This window comes from Capra hircus, chromosome 11, assembly GCF_001704415.2.
Source record: "Capra hircus breed San Clemente chromosome 11, ASM170441v1, whole genome shotgun sequence".
Classification (NCBI taxonomy): Eukaryota; Metazoa; Chordata; class Mammalia; order Artiodactyla; family Bovidae; genus Capra; species Capra hircus.
In genome coordinates this window covers 9,008,606-9,025,883 of record NC_030818.1, presented here as the reverse complement: position 1 = coordinate 9,025,883, position 17,278 = coordinate 9,008,606, and the positions used below count along the sequence as shown (strand labels likewise).

Genomic DNA, 17,278 nt, shown 5'->3' with positions numbered 1-17,278 from the left:
GCATTTCTCATGAGAAGTTCTCATAGAGGATCCGAAAGCAGTCCTAACGTTTGTGGAAGCTTTAAGCAACCGTAATTTCGTGGGAAATGGCAACCCACTCCAGTATCGTTGCCTGGGAAATACCACGGTGAGAGGAACCTGGCAGGCTGTCATCCAAAGGATTGCAGTCGGACACGACTGAGCAACTCAGCATGCGTGCAACAGGAATTTACCATTTTCATGAAGGGGTCTCCTCCCATCCTTTAAAGAAAATTTCCTAGAAGCAACCTGTATTTATAATGTAGCAAGTAAAAGTTTGATGAACAAAACTTGAGTACGAAAACGCACTAGCAGCAAGGCTAGACTGTGACCCTCCATGCTGCTACTGCAGGAACAGAGCCTGAAAGGCCGAGGCCTGGAGTAAAACCTAGGTTTTATCATGATCAGGTATGAGGAATCCAACAGACCAGGAGCGGCTGCTTGGAAGGCATGGGGCAGGCATGTGGTTACCGTCTCCAGGGTCAGGCAAGCCTGGGAGGGGCCCTCCCTGTAGACAGCAAAGCCCCCAGAGCTTAGAAACCTGAAGGTAAAGCAGGCCCTCGGTCCATTACATCATGACCCGAGCGTCTTCTGATTCTAATAAGACACCTAACTCTAACTATGGTTCCTTTCTAAAAACATATGAATTTTATCACTTTGTTTAAAAAACTAATGGCCTGAGTTGCAGGAATACAGTGATACGACTTTGAACTCCTTTTTCTCTACACTTCGCACCTCTGTAGTAATTTATATTTTCTAAGAAATGACGGAAGAAAATAGACAGGATCTTGCTCAGTGCTGAAGCTCAGGAGTTTTTACAGCTTAGCACTCAAAGACGACTGTCGATTTTTCATTATGAGTTTATTGTGTCTTAACCAAGGGTTTACATATAATAAGAAAAATTTCTATATCCCAAGGCTGGTCACCAAAGAAGGTGGCAGTATTTTTGTGAGATGTTGATTTTTATGGCTCCTTGATTACATTTTAAACTTTTTATTTTGGGGGCTGTGCGGGGTCTTCATTGCAGGGCCTGGCATGCAGGCTTGGCAGGCCCCCACACGTGGTCTCAGATCCCCTATCAGGGATTAGGCCCGCGTCCCCTCCCTTCAGTGGAAGGAGGATTCTTTACCACTGGACCACAGGGAAGCCCCTCCTTGACGGTTAATTTGGTGGAAGGGGTCACAGCCTTCATGATAGAGGTGCCTTAAGTCAGCATTGTGCAAACACAACGGGCTTATCTTCCCTTATAGATACTGAGAGGTCCTCGTGGTTGGCCACCTCCCTTGTTTATGCGGGCTACACACCCGTGTCTGTGGGGCTTCCAAGTGGGGTGTAGCCTGGACGTCGTAACAGACGTGGAAGCCCTGCGTCTGCAGCGTGCAGCTACTCCATCCAGAGCATCGTGCTTCTGTTTGTTCTGAGGGGCCAAGGCAATGAGGCATCCTTCATTTTCAAGGACACTGCCTGTTCAAAACATGACTCCCCCTGCCCATCCAGACTGAGACCCCTGCACACACGTGTGTAACTGAACGGCAGAGGATATGGGGGTCGGGGGTGGGTGGGTTTCCTGATGAGAATCACAACCCATGATCACCGTGCACCTACTGGGGCCCTGCGGGCCTGCGGATTGTCCTGACCTCCCAAACCTGGGCCAAGGCTGCTATGCCCACATCTCAAGGGTGGCCCACCCCCCACTCCCACCAAGGGCCACAGCTGAGCCCTACATCCTGCCTCACGGTGGTCGGTTCTTTAGTCACTTTATCATAAAACAGTTTGTAACAAAAGCTGCTTGTATCACATTTGGGAGGTAAAGTGGACACTCGTGTCCTCCCCTTCCGGACAGAGATCACGCCCAGGGCCCTCAACCCCTGCTCCCCCTGGGCCAGGCCCTCTCACCACACTGTCCGCTGTATTCAGGGCTGCACACGAAGACCAGACTTACTGTCCTTTACGAAACCCCAAACCCGCCTCACGCCTGTGGTTCCCAGTGTCACAGGGAGGGACCCCCAGGGCATTGTGCGAGCCCAGAGCCTCAGAACTGATTCATCCTGTGACTGCAAGCCTGTGTCTGACCTGGAGGGCACCATGCTCCATGAAATAAGCCAGACAGAGAAAGACGAACACTGTACGGGATCACTTATACACAGAATCTTAAAGAAAAAAAAACAAAACAAAAGTCAAACTCATAGAAACAGAGGACTGGTGGCTGCCGGGGCGCGGGAGAGGCGGGCCTCTCGTCGTCATCAGCAGCTCGGTGGGGCTCCTGACAAAGACACTCCGCTGGCTCCATTCTTTTTGACAAGCATCTCATCCCTCAATTGTGAAAAATGTGTAGCTGTCTGGAAAAGCGACAGCATGCGGAGGACGGAGCTCAAGTCTGCGCTGCTCTTAGGTCAGCAGTACGGCTCCAGAGCTCAGACCTTCCCATCTGAGAAAGGTCTCCTGGCTGGGTTTTGCTGAATGTTCCTTTCAGATCAAATACGTCAGGAGTCTGAGTTAGGCTTTGAAAACTCTCTTCTGAAAAAATTTTAAAAGTGAAGCAGCGGAACAAAGCTAAAACATTTTAAGTAATTATTTTCAGAAGGCGACCTTCACAGCATTGCAAGTAAGTCATCTCACGAGGCAGCCGCCCAGCCGGCCATGGCCTCCCGTGCGCCCCTCGCTTTCCCACAAGGGACACTCAGCGCTTCTTCCAGGTGAACTTCCTCCGGGCGCCCTCCTGGCCTGGCTTCTTACGCTCTCGGACACGGGGATCCGTGGTGAGCAGTCCAGCTGTAGCATAAAAAGAGACGCCTTTAGGAACCATGGAAAACGCAGGGAGGCAGGTGAGTCACGTGAACCGACAGGTCCTGGGGTAAGAGGAAGCACCCAGGCCCACGGCCGACGCCCATCTCACAAAACCTCCAGACAGCAGCGTGCTTTCCCTCTTTGGGGCTATCTTCCTGATTTCTGGGACAAACACCAGGCACGTTATTTGAGTCTGCTTGTCTTCTGCTCTGAGAGCTATGATCAATTCCTTTTTGGTTTTAAAACTTGTTCAACTAAGGACAAAGCTGCTCCTGTGGTGGCATCACTAGTCACTGCAAGCTTACCGTTACAGAAGCGGAAGTTTTAGACACTGTGACTCTAAGGTGTCTATACTTCCACACACTTCACCATCCAGGAGGTTTTTCTTTTCTACCTCTGGGCTCCATTACGTACAAGTAACATATGACTTCATGAACACATTTGAGAAAAGAAACTTCTACCTTTTAATCTGTGTGACAATAGTATTTCTTGGGACTTTGTTTCAAGATCTAAAACAAAAGTTTTAGAGTTGTGTTCTCAGCACAAGACTTCCATTCTGGGAGAGTAAAGTCAGTTTTGCTGGTGGCTCCCACTCTCCCAGTCCTCAGGCGTGATTACGAGTCACTCTCAGCCTCCATCCCTGATGTGTTTATAAGTATTACACAGGCTGGAGTTTTTCACTGTTCTCTTCACTCTTCCAACACTAGCGCTTCTTTTCATTGTGTGCCAGGCTCACATATTTTGTTAAGAGTACTTTTAACGGCCACACAGCAAAGGCAAAACTTCACTTACCATATACCCATGGCTTTTGCACACGCTCGACTTAAAAGGAGTGGAAAAAAACAGCAAGCTTGCATGGAAGGCAAACCAGACCTGTCTAAATAAATTCTAGCTGAAAAGATAAGTGATGACGCCTTATTACTTTTCAGGGCTCACAGAAACTCAAACTAGCCGTACCTTGGCGCATCCACTCAACCTCGTCCTCGGTGATGAAGCTGCACAGGGCTCTGGCCACGGCCAGGCGGATGGCCCCCGCCTGCGACGACCGCCCGCCCCCCGACACCGTGCAGGTCACGTCGTGCTTCCCAAGCCGGTCGAGGAAGTGAAAGGGGAACATGAGCTGCTCTCTGAGGACATCACAAGAGGCGGAGTTAGATTTGCAGCATCTACACACGACTTCACAGAACACTCACACTCCAGGCGTTTATAGGAACCACAACACGTGCAGAGACACTGCTGTTTCGGATACTCAGACCCCCTGAGAGTGGGGCCAGTCTCTTTTTTCGGGTGCAGTGGCACACCCTGCCTCACTGACGGGAGTGACGGGAGTGATGATGCTACTGAGGGAAGCGCTGCTCACCTACTCGTTCGGGAGCTTAAACATGCATCTGCCTTAATTCCTGAAACTTTTAAGATTCCCAAGAAAATGCTTATAAACATAAAGAAACTGAGAATAAAATTGAGAAAAAAATCAGGAGATATGAGAGCACTTGCATCAGGGTGGTCAAGCTGAGGAAGAAGCCCCAGGAGGCGGGGTCTGCACAGTCAGGAGGCAGGTACCCAGAATACAGCAAACGTCTCTGAGGACAGGGAACCACACCCCAAGGGGAGCAGCTAGAAACGGTCACTCCAGTAGTGATCTGCGTTAGCCTGGACTGGAGCTTCCCTGGTGGCTCAGTGGCAAAGAACGAGCCTGATGCAGGAGGGGCAGGTTTGAGCCCTGGGTGGGGAAGATCCCTCGGAGAAGGGAATGGCAACCCACTTTAGCATCCTTGCCCGAGAAATCCCATGGACAGAGGAGCCTGGTGGGCTACGGTCCAGGGGGTCGCAAAGGAGTTAGACATGACTTAGCAACTAAACAACAAAGAGAAGTAATTGGGCAAACATAAGGAAATCAGAAGCCTTGTTGATCGGGATGTATCACGAAGTGTATTTCCTTTAAAATCAAAAAGCCAAACCCAAACGCAGATCTCACCTGTCTTGGGTCACTGGGAAGTAGAGCAGGTAGTCGACCCCATTTATTTCTATCTTCCCACTTCCATGGCCATAAACAACCGCCTCCGCATTTGCAGTCTTTCTCTTGCCTTGAAAAATACAAGACACTATGCGGTGAACATCTTGGAAGACCAGTGCTCTGAGTGAGGCGAAACAACATGAATTTCCTCCCCTCAGAATAACAATACCTAACACTCTATATAGGAAAGTTCTATAATTATTACACATCAAACAAAAATAAAACAGGCAAACTACACCACAATCGATGTGATGAACTTATTATGGGGGTGTTTTGTTCTTTGATCCCATTTCAGAAATATTACAATGATTCTAGTTTCAACCAAGTAATTCACATTTGTTTACATGATTTTTTAAAAATGAATTTACCTAGTATTCTTTTTTAAATGAATAAGAATATACCTGAATCTCAACTGTGCATTTTTATAATACGTGAACAGTATAATAAAGTATAACTAAAAGGAAAGGAATGGAAGGTTGAAATGAAAGGAATCCTCAGGGAAGGTCACACTTCTTTGAAAATATTAACTGAAAATGACAAAGGAAATGATGTTAAACTTTTGCAGACGGATCATTTAATAGCTCAATTCTTTAAAGTGACACCGCGTCAAATGGCTCTGGGCATCTACGAGGAAGATGTCAGCTGAGGACCTAAAGTTTTCGGGTTTCGTAGTTTTGGCATCTGACAGGCAGATTCGCTGAACATTTTCAGTGTATGTAAGAAAGCTCTGTGATAAATATGTTGTTGTTTCCACCAGTTGAAAATGGGAAAATACCAAGTGCTAATGTGATTGTGCAGGCTATGTGTCCACATCTTTTCTTGGGACATTAAAAGGTTCGGGTTTTCAAAATGTCAACAAGAATCTTAAAACCTCGGAAATCCAGTGTAACAACACCAAAAATAGACAAATGGACAAAATGAACACCAAAGGGCGAGAGCGCACACCCCCCACCGTCATCCCACCGTCTCCCCACGCTCGGGGGCGCGCCTCGTCTCCAGGGCGCGTTACCTTGGCCTGTGCTGAAGGCCATGCCCTGCTCGTCATACTGCAAAGGCTCGATCAGATGCTTCTTCGACTGAACGGTCACTGTCCTGCGGAACCTGCCCACAAATTCCTCTTCAGCTGCATCGCATGGCAAGGCTGATAACCTTTCCAGCAGCCGGATGAACTGTGCGTACTGCAGACAATAAAAATTCATTAGGAGATGGGGGTGTAATTGCATTTGCTGAGTTTTTTCTATTTTTATATACTTGATCTTTCCAGGGCTGCTTTTCTTGATGAATTCTGACAGGATGACACTTGCGCTGCTTCTAAAACAGCGTGCAGGCGTGGCATTCTCCCTGGGCACCTCTGGTGCTCAATCTTTCCTTTCGAGAAACAAAGAGATAAACCTTTCAAAGAAAAATCCAGTTTCTCTGAACTGGGATATTACAAGAAAGTGAAATTTAAATTCCGTTTCAAAAAAATATTTAGATGATCTTTGAGTGTGACTTCTACTCTTTTACTAGAATTGCTATCAAGAGGAGCTTCATAAATAATTTCCAGTGAGTTTCGCACAGTAAAATGGGGAGAGTCTGATTTTGAGAAAATGTACCTCTTAAATTATATTTCATAATACACTTGGCAAATATATCTTTAGCTGTTCAAGCTGTGTTACTTTAATGTTTATGATTTCCTTTAAAACTGAACAATCAAGCTATTTAAAAATTCAAGAGATACTTGACTTAAAGGGCAACCTCTTGAAATAAATTATCCTTGCTACTCTGTGCATTTTTTTAATAGTTCTTGAACATGTGATTAGAAAGTAAACAACTTGGTATTAACCCCTTAAAATTAGAAGCCAGAGTAATCACTCTAAAGTGTTTATGCAGAAGGAAACAACTGACACTTGACATCCTTGGTGAGCACAGAGTGTGGAACCCAGTTTTTTGATAACCTGATTTATGTTTTTGCCAACCCTAAAAATCAGGCTCGCCTTTATGACCTCTGCCTTTATAGTGAAAATCTGCCACTAATGACTTGAAATATATAAAAATCACACATGTAAGATTCAAAGGGCTGCTTCAGTGATTGCCTCCAAGGATGTTATGAGAGAAGCAGTCTAAGGAAGGGTGAGATACTTAGGCACCCAACCTGGTGGAGCTCCATCGCCTCCATTCACAGCTGTCCTTCCCCAGCTGCTCTCAGTTCCCCTGAATGTGCCGTGACACCCTCAAACCCACAAGTAGGTAACTAGAGCTGTGACAAAGCCATGCTCAGGAATTGGGATCATGAGTTGAGCTATCACTGACCACTCCTGCCTCCTTCATCTCAACACCAGTTGTCAGCTTCAGGATTTCTTCCATTATCCAACTGTCCAAAGTACAAAGACCCCACACATTTACAGATAGATAGATGAATAGATGAGCTTATATATTTGGTTGTTTTGTTTCATGGCTGCGCACCTTTAACAAAGTCTTTGGGATATTTCCAAAATGAAAACAAACTTTGTTATTTTATAAAAAAATGAAAGCAGCCAGGAAATGGGAAACAGAAATGATGCAGTCAGTTAGGATGCAAAAGAGATCTTTTTTTTTCAGCTGCATCCAATGCAGTAATACTGACCTGGCAGTCAGGCTATTAGAAATTAATTTCAGCTCTACCACTCACCAAATGTCCAACACCTCAGTTTAGCAAATTGCAACTTTTCCAACACATTAATTTCTATAGTAACTTAAATGAAGAACAGAGAAATTTAAGTATGTGACTTAAAATCTACACGGTGGCAAGGTACCAACAATGTCAGTCACTGCCATGGGAAGGAAAAAAACCTTTCTTGAAACAATTTGTGAAATTTATCTACACTCTCATCTTCTAGAAATAATCTAAATCCAGAACATCAACATATTTAAAACATCAGATTTCCTCTGATAATTTTGGCATATGCTGGAATACTGAGCAAAATAAGAATCTGGCTGAGACCTAACCAAGGATCACCATCTTTATACGCTTTTGGGAGCCTGCTAAAAACGTATATTCCTGGGTGAGGCCGGTGGAAATTCTGGGCAAGGCCTGGACCGTAGGAAACCACATTTTGTTCCCAGCATTCCAGGTGATCCTGACACTGGTGGTTTTGCCGAATCCAAGAAGTGGCCATACAGATACTGCATATGCTAAGCAGGAAGGGAACCCTGTGCTTCGTTTCTTTCCTATTTCATCTGTAACGGCTCCTTATACTTACCATTGGCCTGTAAAATTAACACCTGCTCTATTGAAGGATGTAAAAAATGACACCCGCCACACTCCCCCCAAGACAACGGGCAGAGAGACGGCCAGCGCACTTGCAGGGGAGGGTCTGGGTCTTCTAGGCTGCCACCTTCCTGGCCTATGGGCAGAATCAGCTCCAAATTTTTCTTTTTTTTTTTAAAGGAAAACTGCCTTAGGAACACATGCCTCTTGAGGAACGTTACTATTAGGACCCTAAATATTAATATAGCAATTGTCTACAATCTTACGGCACAGGTCCCGTTAAATTAAAAAGATTAATTACTCACGTCTTGATCTGACAGTTTTTCTACTAACATTTCTTCCAGTTCCTCCTTAATCAGCCATCTGCTACCAATCGGGTCTCTGTTAAAATATCACATATATTCTCTTTTAAATTAACCATGCAATGAGAGTTATATCATGAAAGATCCCACAAGTGGTAGTGATTCTTGACGGGGAAACACACTTTTGTATTAATATTACACAGTTGTAAAACTCCATCCAAGTGAATAGTTTTTTGAGATAGGTTATTACATTTCCTCAGTCTACTTTAAAAGAAGAGATACCCAGGCTAGCAATGTCCCATTGGCAGAGTTAGACTTGGCAGTGTGAAACCTGCTGGATATTCAAGTCACCAGGTTTCTCAAAAATTCAAATTGTGCTTGCTTTTCATAATTTGTTTGAAAGGAGAGGTTACGGAGGCACAGTAATCTGTCAGCGGACTAAAGCAGTAATGAACACAAAGAAAAGGCTAGGGGTAGTACTTAACAGATTGAACTAGCTATGTTCCAAAACCTGGGTCTTTTGAAGAAGAGAAAACACAAGAGTGTGCCGTGCTGTGTGCCCAGTCAGGTCTCCGTGGCCCCGTGGCCTGCAGCCCGCCAGGCTCCTGTCCATGGGATTCTCCAGGCGAGAATGCTGGAGTGGACGCTACTCCTTCTCCAGGAGAGCTTCCCAACCCAGGGACTGAACCCACATTTCTTGTGTCTCCTCTGCATTGGCAGGCAGGTTCTTTACCACTGTGTCATTTAGGTCAAAAATTTGTGTCTTTTGAGTAAGAGGAAATACACGACTAACCAGTCCAAAATTTAAAACCAGTTGGTCAAGTTGATGGATCTAGTCTATCACTGTTTGCTAAATGGATGTACAAATCTTTAAACACAAAATACATAAAACACACACACACACACACACACACACACACACATACATACGTATACATACATAAGCACAAAAATTTTGAAGAAATAATATTCAAATATAGTAATTAAGTGCCATTTAATATATAAATCTGGAATGAAGTAATATAAAAACAATAGCCTTAATATTTACATCTTCCCAAACAAAAAAACAAATTATAAACATTAATGTTGAAATAATGAACACATTTTTAAGCTTTATGTAATGCCTAAGAAACATCAGTGATAAGCGGTATGTTTTTAGTTAGTAGTTTAACGCAAAGAAGAACTTACTTGGTTTTAGGTTTTTCTGAAAACAGACCTTTGGCTCGCAGCTGGTCTTGGCGTTCTTCTACGTGGAGCACCTTTCCATACGCTTCCTGTGGCAAGTAAGACACACGCTAAACCGAGAGACTGCGCATTCTTACCACTACTTTCTCCTCCCTTTGAGTCCCCCTCATCTCAAAAGTACCCCTCCTCAATTCTCAAGTCACAGCTGCACAGCAAGTACTGCTGAAAATGCTTTTCCACAATGACCATCTCTTACTCAAGCTGAAGAATGGGAGAGTAATTTCAATGAGAATTTCGTATTCTGCATAGCAACACACTTCAGCTGAATTTAGATAACTCCATAAAAGGCTTACAACTAGCTCAGTGAGGATATTAAACACAAAATAAAGTTACAAACGATTTATTTTCCTTAAGAGTTCCTCAAACAAAACCAAAAACTTTCCTTAAAAAATTCCTAATTTATACAGCCATATGCCTTTAAACTTGGGAGAAATGCCAGTAAAAATTATACTTGCCACTGAACAACTTTTCTAACATTTAACACTTATGTAATAGTTAAGTCTTCACCATATAGTCTGTGTCTTTAAAAGTTCTCTATTAATATTTACTTCTCATTATTTGATTTCTGTTAAATTACTTTCTAGCAAAGACTTCAAATGTATGTCACCTGTTAAACTGTAATGCAAGTAAGGGAAATTTACCATTTTGTTAGAATTGTAAAAAAGCAATAATCTGGCAACAAAAGTGATTAATGAAATAGATTTTTCCAGGAAATGAGTTTACAACAAGCAGAACAATGCGACTGTCTCCCAGTTTTTTTTGACTGAGCCTATCTGAAGACTCATGTCGAATCAGTGTGCATTCATTTATCACTTCATACTAATTTCAAGTGCGTATTCGTTTACGATACATTAACCGAAGGAACAGACATGCTCAAAGGACGAACTAGAGATCTCAGAAGACACAACTGGTTACCGCGAGATGCCTGTCCGTATTTCAAACAGTCCTAATGATCTCCAGCTTGGGGTCAACCTTGTGTGGATGCTGATCAGAGCACTATTTTATATTCAAAGCTGCTGATAGTCTGCTCTAAGAACGGGAGTGTCCCTGGCTGCTGCCTCTGTACTGACCAGCGCTTCCATTTTATTATCTTCATTCTGCAGCCTCTTCTCAGGAATCCGTTTCTTTCAAGTGGAAAAGGGAGAAAGGGCAGACGAAGGAAGAAAGGATATAAGGACGGCACCTTTGATTTGCATAAATATAGGTGAGAAAAGCCCAGATCATACTCCACGGGCTAGGAAGGGTGAGATGAGGACAAAGCTCATTTTCTATGGCTGGGAGACTCCTGAGAGTGTGTTCTGTGTTGTTTGTTCTTGGAAGGAGAGAATTGATAACTTAGACGAGAAGAAGAAAAGCAGCCACATGTAGAAGCCGGGCTGAGCATCTCCGACACGGTGAAGAATCACTAACCGGTCAGAGGTTCTACGGCTAAGGCCCCGTCAGCAGCAGCAGCTAAGCCAAACACCAGGTCAGAAACGCACCGTCTCAGGCTCCACCCCAGGCTTCCGGAAGAGGAACCTCTGACATGGGCTCACTGATCTGTTAGAACCATGCCCTGGAGTAATGTACACTGAAGTCTAGGTTTAAACACCAGAACTATGGAAAGAAATTAGGTTAATTCAATTCTATTGTCCAGATTAAAAATAACTACCTCTACAACTTGGACAGCAAGATCAAACCGCTCAAGCCTAAAGGAACTAAACCCTGAATATTCATTGCAAAGACTGACGCTGAAGCTCCAATACTTTGGCCGCCTGATGCGAAGAGCCAACTCACTGGAAAAGACCCTGATGCTGGGAAAGACTGAAGACAGGAAAAGAAGGGGACAACAGAGGATGAGATGTTCAGATGGCATCCCTGACTCAACGGACCTGACTTTGAGCAAGCTCTGGGAGACGGTGAGACACAGGGAAGCCTGGCGTGCTGCGGTCCATGCAGTCACAAAGAGCTGAACACGACTGAGCGGCTAACACACCCAGCTTGTTAAAGATCTATTTAATTTTCTGGAATAACTAAGGCAACAAAAACAAAAATAGTTGACCTGTTTCATAGGTAAGTTTCAAGTCAAAGTTTGGGCTGCTAAAGCTGTTATCGTTTGCCAGTGACTTCTGAGCAATTTTTACATTAAGGCCACATTTTTCTTAAACTTTTCACTCTGCTCTTATCTTCTGCAGTTCATATTTAGTTCAACAAAAATGAATAAATAGTGTATGTAAAATCACCAGAAAAAAAACATTGAAAATGAGAAAAACCACCCATGAAGGTACACGTCAAATTTCGAATATGCTAAGTTCTAATCATTTATGGAGCCTCCCTGGTGGCTCAGATGTGCTTTGACAGTTGTGATCCATCAAGTTATATAATGCTCACATTAAAGCCCTTCATTCAGTTCCCTAAATATTTAGGAAAATATATGTAAAGTACTTGGCACAGTGCCTGGCCTATAGCAATGGCCAAAAAAGGACACAGGGGTGAGGTATGGTGTTTGGGTGTCAAATACGCAAAACCATTTTATGTGCACGCCATTTCTACCTTTCTTTCTCTTTCAAGTAATAAACCCGCTCTTCAGAGTCTGTCCTGGCTACTCTGAGACAAGAGTCGTCTGGAAAGTACACCCTACAGCTTCAGCTCCCTGAAGAGGTGTGTGTACTAATTTACATCAGAAAATCCTCGAGAGTATAAAATACGCCAGGCACTGTCAACATCACAGATTATCAGGACTGGCTTCTGGTCTATTGTTCAATTTCCACTTAATTTTTAAGGGGCGCTAGAGGATTAGCCGTGACCCCAGCTACGCTAAGTTTATATACTGTATTTAATAGTATAATTTTCAAATATGACAGGAATAACCCAGATGTGAAATGCTGAATCATTAATCACAGCTATGATTAATATTTCATAAAATCAAAGCCAGTCTATCCACCCCTCATGTCATCAGATTTCCATAATGTATGAGTCGCATTTAGAAGGTGCCTAATTTGAAAATACCAGATGCTCAGGGTGCAAAAAAGAAATGCTTAAACTAAACTCTTCCAAGAGCATGAGCAATACGATTTTTAGTCTAAAGAAATCTGATTTTAGTCTTCCCAAATCTGTTTTGGTTTATTAATCATGTAGAAGTTCCAATTTTAGGAAGGGCAAACAAATAACATTTCTTAGGAGGGTAGTACAGAAAAAGTCTGTATATATATATATATTTTGATATACAAAATATATACAACTAACAGTAATTATCATCTTAGATACTAGTTCAATACAGTTGAGATTTTAAAACGTTTGTTGGGAAAAAGAAAATCACAGAAAATAAATTTCCTAAATAACAATCTTCTCAAAATTTTTTGGCTACTGGCATATACAAAACCAACTGAAATGAATGTAATATAATTCATTTCTCATGGATTTCATCATGCTATTTATCTAGAGTTCCAAGAGACATATTTCCACAGGAGACCATGACTATCACTTCATGAACACAGTATGCTATACAGGTACACTTCATGTAATGCTATTCAGCACAAACAAAAGTCTCACATATAGGTCATGGAGACAAGTCCTCTGGGAAAGTACACACCAGGAGTAATTACACAGGAGTGCTTGTGACTCGATCCCATACATTTTCACTATCTAAAGCTCCATCATATATTTAGAAAAATAATCTTATCATAAAAGAAGTGATCTGATTGAAATCAACAGAGGCAGTAAGTTGAATCGGTTTTTAAAAATTTATTTTCCTAATTGTTACACTTAGAACATACAAGCTCCACAACAGTAATTATTCACATGTGAGGAAAATGTATATTAAGGATACTTCCAGAACAGCAGATTCTGTTACTGAATTAGTTACCAAAGGAACTCTCCACTATTCCTGCCTGGAGAATCCCACGGACAGCTGAGCCTGGTGGGCTACATGCAGTCCAAAAGGTCGCACAGAGCTGGCCACAGCTGAAGCGACACAGCACGCACAGATGCAGGTCAAGAAGGACTGAGGACAGCACGCAGATGCATGCCAGCCTGGTCTGCAGCTTTCTAAAAGGAAGCCCTGAGTGTAGCTGCAAAGCAGAATTCTCCAATACCTCACTGTGGGAAGGGTCACTGCTTTAAGTCCATTTCTAAGAAGTGCTGCTTCACAAGTTTTGAACATGCACTACCAGGTGACAGGGAGGATGGAAACCAAGGAAGAACTCTGGGGTGCCAGGTCCCTAGAACTTCCGTTAGTTGGGTCTGCAGCACCATAAATGGGCATACACAACCCTCTGGGGCTGCTGTGTGAACCCAGAAGTTATTTAACTCACTTAAAATAAACTGGAGAATTTCTACATGAGCTAGGCAAATGAATCCTGTTTATACCTACACTATCAGGATTAGAATCACTTTCTCTGTTTTTTCCACATTTTAAACTTTCTCCCCCCTAATTGGGTAGAATAGTTTAAGTATATAATAATCTACTTACTCCTTAATTTGACCCTTCTTTGGGTAAAAATTTCATCTGTGGCCATATGCTCGCTTTGAATTATAGAAATATTCTGGCAATACTCCAATGTTTACTGTAAGACAAGTCATGAAATATAAATGAGGTTTCTAAATTCCCAGTGTAGCCTTTAGAGATGAAGAACCTTTTCTTAAAGGTTGTGGTAGGGAGAGCTGATGGATAATTTCAATAAATGCTGGATGTTTCTGACAGCTTACAGTGTTTTCGAAGTGTTTCACACCCTTTCCTGAGCTCTGGTTTCATGGGATGTGACATGGTGTTCTGGGTGGAGAGGTTTCAGGTCACTTCCTTTACTATCTTTTTTCATTCTGCTCCTGAAAGCTTAAATCATGTCTGAGAAGTACACAAATTCTACTGGTAAGTGGCTATTAAGGAGATGGAAAGTCATCTACTTTGGGTAAAAAAGACAGATGAGCAGGACTGTCCAGCATGGAGCCCCTTAATCCTCCGCAGTGATCCTTTGAGAAACCACAAGGCTCTCATTTCCTCTTACTTAAAACGACCTTTACTGTTTAAGAATTTACTTGTTAGTAGTGTTTCACACTTCATTCACTACATATGTACATCTTACTCATTCTTTTGTAAAATAGATGGTTTTTATTGACTTTCCCAGGAACCTGGAGACAGGTGCGCGGCTGTGCCCACAGGAGGGAGTTCCAGCCAACCTGCCTGTGAACTCTGAGGGTGTAACACACTCAGGGATAACACACTCACTCAGGGTCTAACACACTCAGGGTGCAACCCCCAAGGACCAGGACGTGCTCCCACACCTCACATTCTCCCAGCAGTTTCACTTCCAGGCAAAACGACGAGCTGCTTCTTTCTGAGAATCCTCTGCTTCCCTCAAAACTCCCCCCACTTCTCCACAAAAGAACCGGATGGACTAACTTCAAGCCAGTGGGAAACAGCGCTCACTAAAGCTTTACGTCTCATCCTCAACTGGAAGCTGCAGCAGGCCCATGCTGTATAACTTTAACAGGCAGGCAGTGATCAGACACAGGAAAGCGGCTCCAACACCATTACAGAAGGTGAACAGATGCCACAGGGGGCCCCCGGCAGAGCTGCACACAGGCTTGGGATTGGTGCTCTTCTGCCAAAAAGCCTGGCCGAGGACGCCCACGGCTCACGCCATCGCAGACGGCCCAGGACATGGGAGAATTAGAGTCTGGCTCAGTCTTTCACCCTGCCACACGGAAAGAAATGACATCGACAGAAAGAGACGGTGACAACAGTGACTCACTTCCCGCCCACCTGTTAGTCTTTGGGGGTTCGATGCCCTGGGCTGTGGTGGATGGTAGTGGGAGGACTCCCCTCCCCCACCAAGAGAGGGCAGAGCAACACAGGGAGCGGCTTTGAGGTATACTGTCTTATATCACACGCGATGCCTGACTCACCACAAACAGGGAGGGTTCAGTCACATAACACGGTTCAGGGCTACAAGCAGCTTCTCGCATAACGCGGACCCACACCGGCCCGGCAAGGACCACAACTGTGATTAACAACATCTGCCCTGCATGAGGTGCCAGCGCTTGGTATGCACTTAGGGAAACTCCTATCCTTTTTTCTATACATACAATTAGTTTAAAATTTCATAAGGTGCATTTTTTTGAAAATACAAAATTTTATTAATTATCTGAATTAATATGCTCAAATTTAACCAAAACATCTGTAATTCACAGGTGTAAACTGTTCTGATGGACAACAAAAACAAATACCAAACCCACAGTGTTTGGGGGTCAAAACACGCAACAGACTTTTAAGACAGACCTAAATTACTAGATTTATCTAAAATGTAGAAGCCCGAAGAACCCTCCTGTATGTAACGGAACTATGATGCATAAAGGAAGACCGTTGATAAACTGAGTGTAATCTGACATTTGAGTTTAGACTGGGGTAGTATCTGATCAGCTGAGAAACCGACCAGATTCTAGAGCGATCCCTATTAAAAACATATAAAGTTAGGCCTCTTCTCCGATGTGTAATTTCTTCATTATGATGGAATGCAACCGAATACCGTGCCCTGAGGTTGCTCGGTTTCAGCCCAGACAAATGCAAATGGCCTGTCGGGTGACAGCTGTTTGATAAGGCTCCTCTCCACGACCCGCACGCTTTACTTTTTCCCGTGAAACTTGGGATGAAAGGCAGAAGGCAGGAAGAGAATTAATGTAGCATACAGTCTAAAGGCAATGCTACAACCGTGATTAAGTAGAAAAGTTAAAAGGCACAGATTTTCCACAGCTTCGCTGCGTGCAAGCCATCCGTGTAACAAGCTGACAGCCGAGCGCGCCAGCTCCATCACCTCTCCGACAGCTACTGCGCGCACTGCGCCCCTTTTCAGGGGGAATTTGCGTCTGTACCATGAAGCGTTGTACATTATTTCTGAGCTCTGCAGGGGGCTCGAGTCCATATGGAACCTTCACAAATATTACCACAGATCAAACCAGAGGCGTCGGGAGGCAGATTTGACATACCTATTTAAATGAGCGGCAGGGGTCCCCGGGCAGCCGCAGGCGGTGCGGAGAGCCTGGGCGGAGAGCGCGGCCGGCTCCATTACTCAGCAAAGATGCCCTCCGCATCCATCATTCATTTCGTTTCTGCTGGGCAAGAAGCTCATTTGCCCAAGGTCAACAGAAAGTGAAAGGAAGGTTTTCTTTTTTTCCACGCCCCTCGCCAAGAAATAAATGCTCCTGACAACTGGGGATTCTATCCTCTGGCTTTGCAGAGCACAAACACCAGCCAGCTTGACAAAGCAGAGTACCCATGTGCATGCGGGCCAAGCTGCCTCAGAGTGCACTAGGGCCACGGAGGCCTGGAGACTGTTTCTGTTAACTGGGAGAAATCATACATACTATGAATAAAATAAAACTTGACACCATGTTCTAAAGATGAAGCGGGTTCTGTTGTTTAAAACTGGGTATTAGCATCCAGCCTTTTGTCACAGTAACTGTAGGAGATGCACCAGTGTGTACACCATCAAACACCTGGGCTCTGAAAGAAAAATACAACCTGTTCCCAGGACAGGCAAATGCGGTGGGGGGTCAAAGTGTAGTGAAATCACTTCTTTGTGGGTCCTCTAGACCCTGATTCTAACCTCATATACTGTGGTGGCCTACGAAAAGCAAGTTGTATTTGAATAAGTAATCATTTCATGGCAAATAGATGGGGAAACAGCGGAAGCAGTGACATATTTTCTT

At 43.9% G+C, this 17,278-nt stretch overlaps 1 protein-coding gene across 1 annotated transcript in view; it reads right to left on the bottom strand.

Annotated features, from left to right (window-relative positions):
• MRPS9 (mitochondrial ribosomal protein S9) overlaps positions 863 to 17,278 on the bottom strand; it is a 39,311-nt gene continuing 22,895 nt past the window's right edge. Inside the window, exons 6-11 of the mRNA XM_005686304.3 lie at positions 9,539 to 9,624; positions 8,354 to 8,429; positions 5,829 to 5,997; positions 4,781 to 4,889; positions 3,763 to 3,932; positions 863 to 2,790 (exon numbers count right to left, since the gene is read on the bottom strand). Coding sequence (XP_005686361.1) covers positions 2,699 to 2,790; positions 3,763 to 3,932; positions 4,781 to 4,889; positions 5,829 to 5,997; positions 8,354 to 8,429; positions 9,539 to 9,624 — 702 coding nt within the window. The 3' untranslated portion in view covers positions 863 to 2,698. The remainder of the gene's footprint in view (positions 2,791 to 3,762; positions 3,933 to 4,780; positions 4,890 to 5,828; positions 5,998 to 8,353; positions 8,430 to 9,538; positions 9,625 to 17,278) is intronic.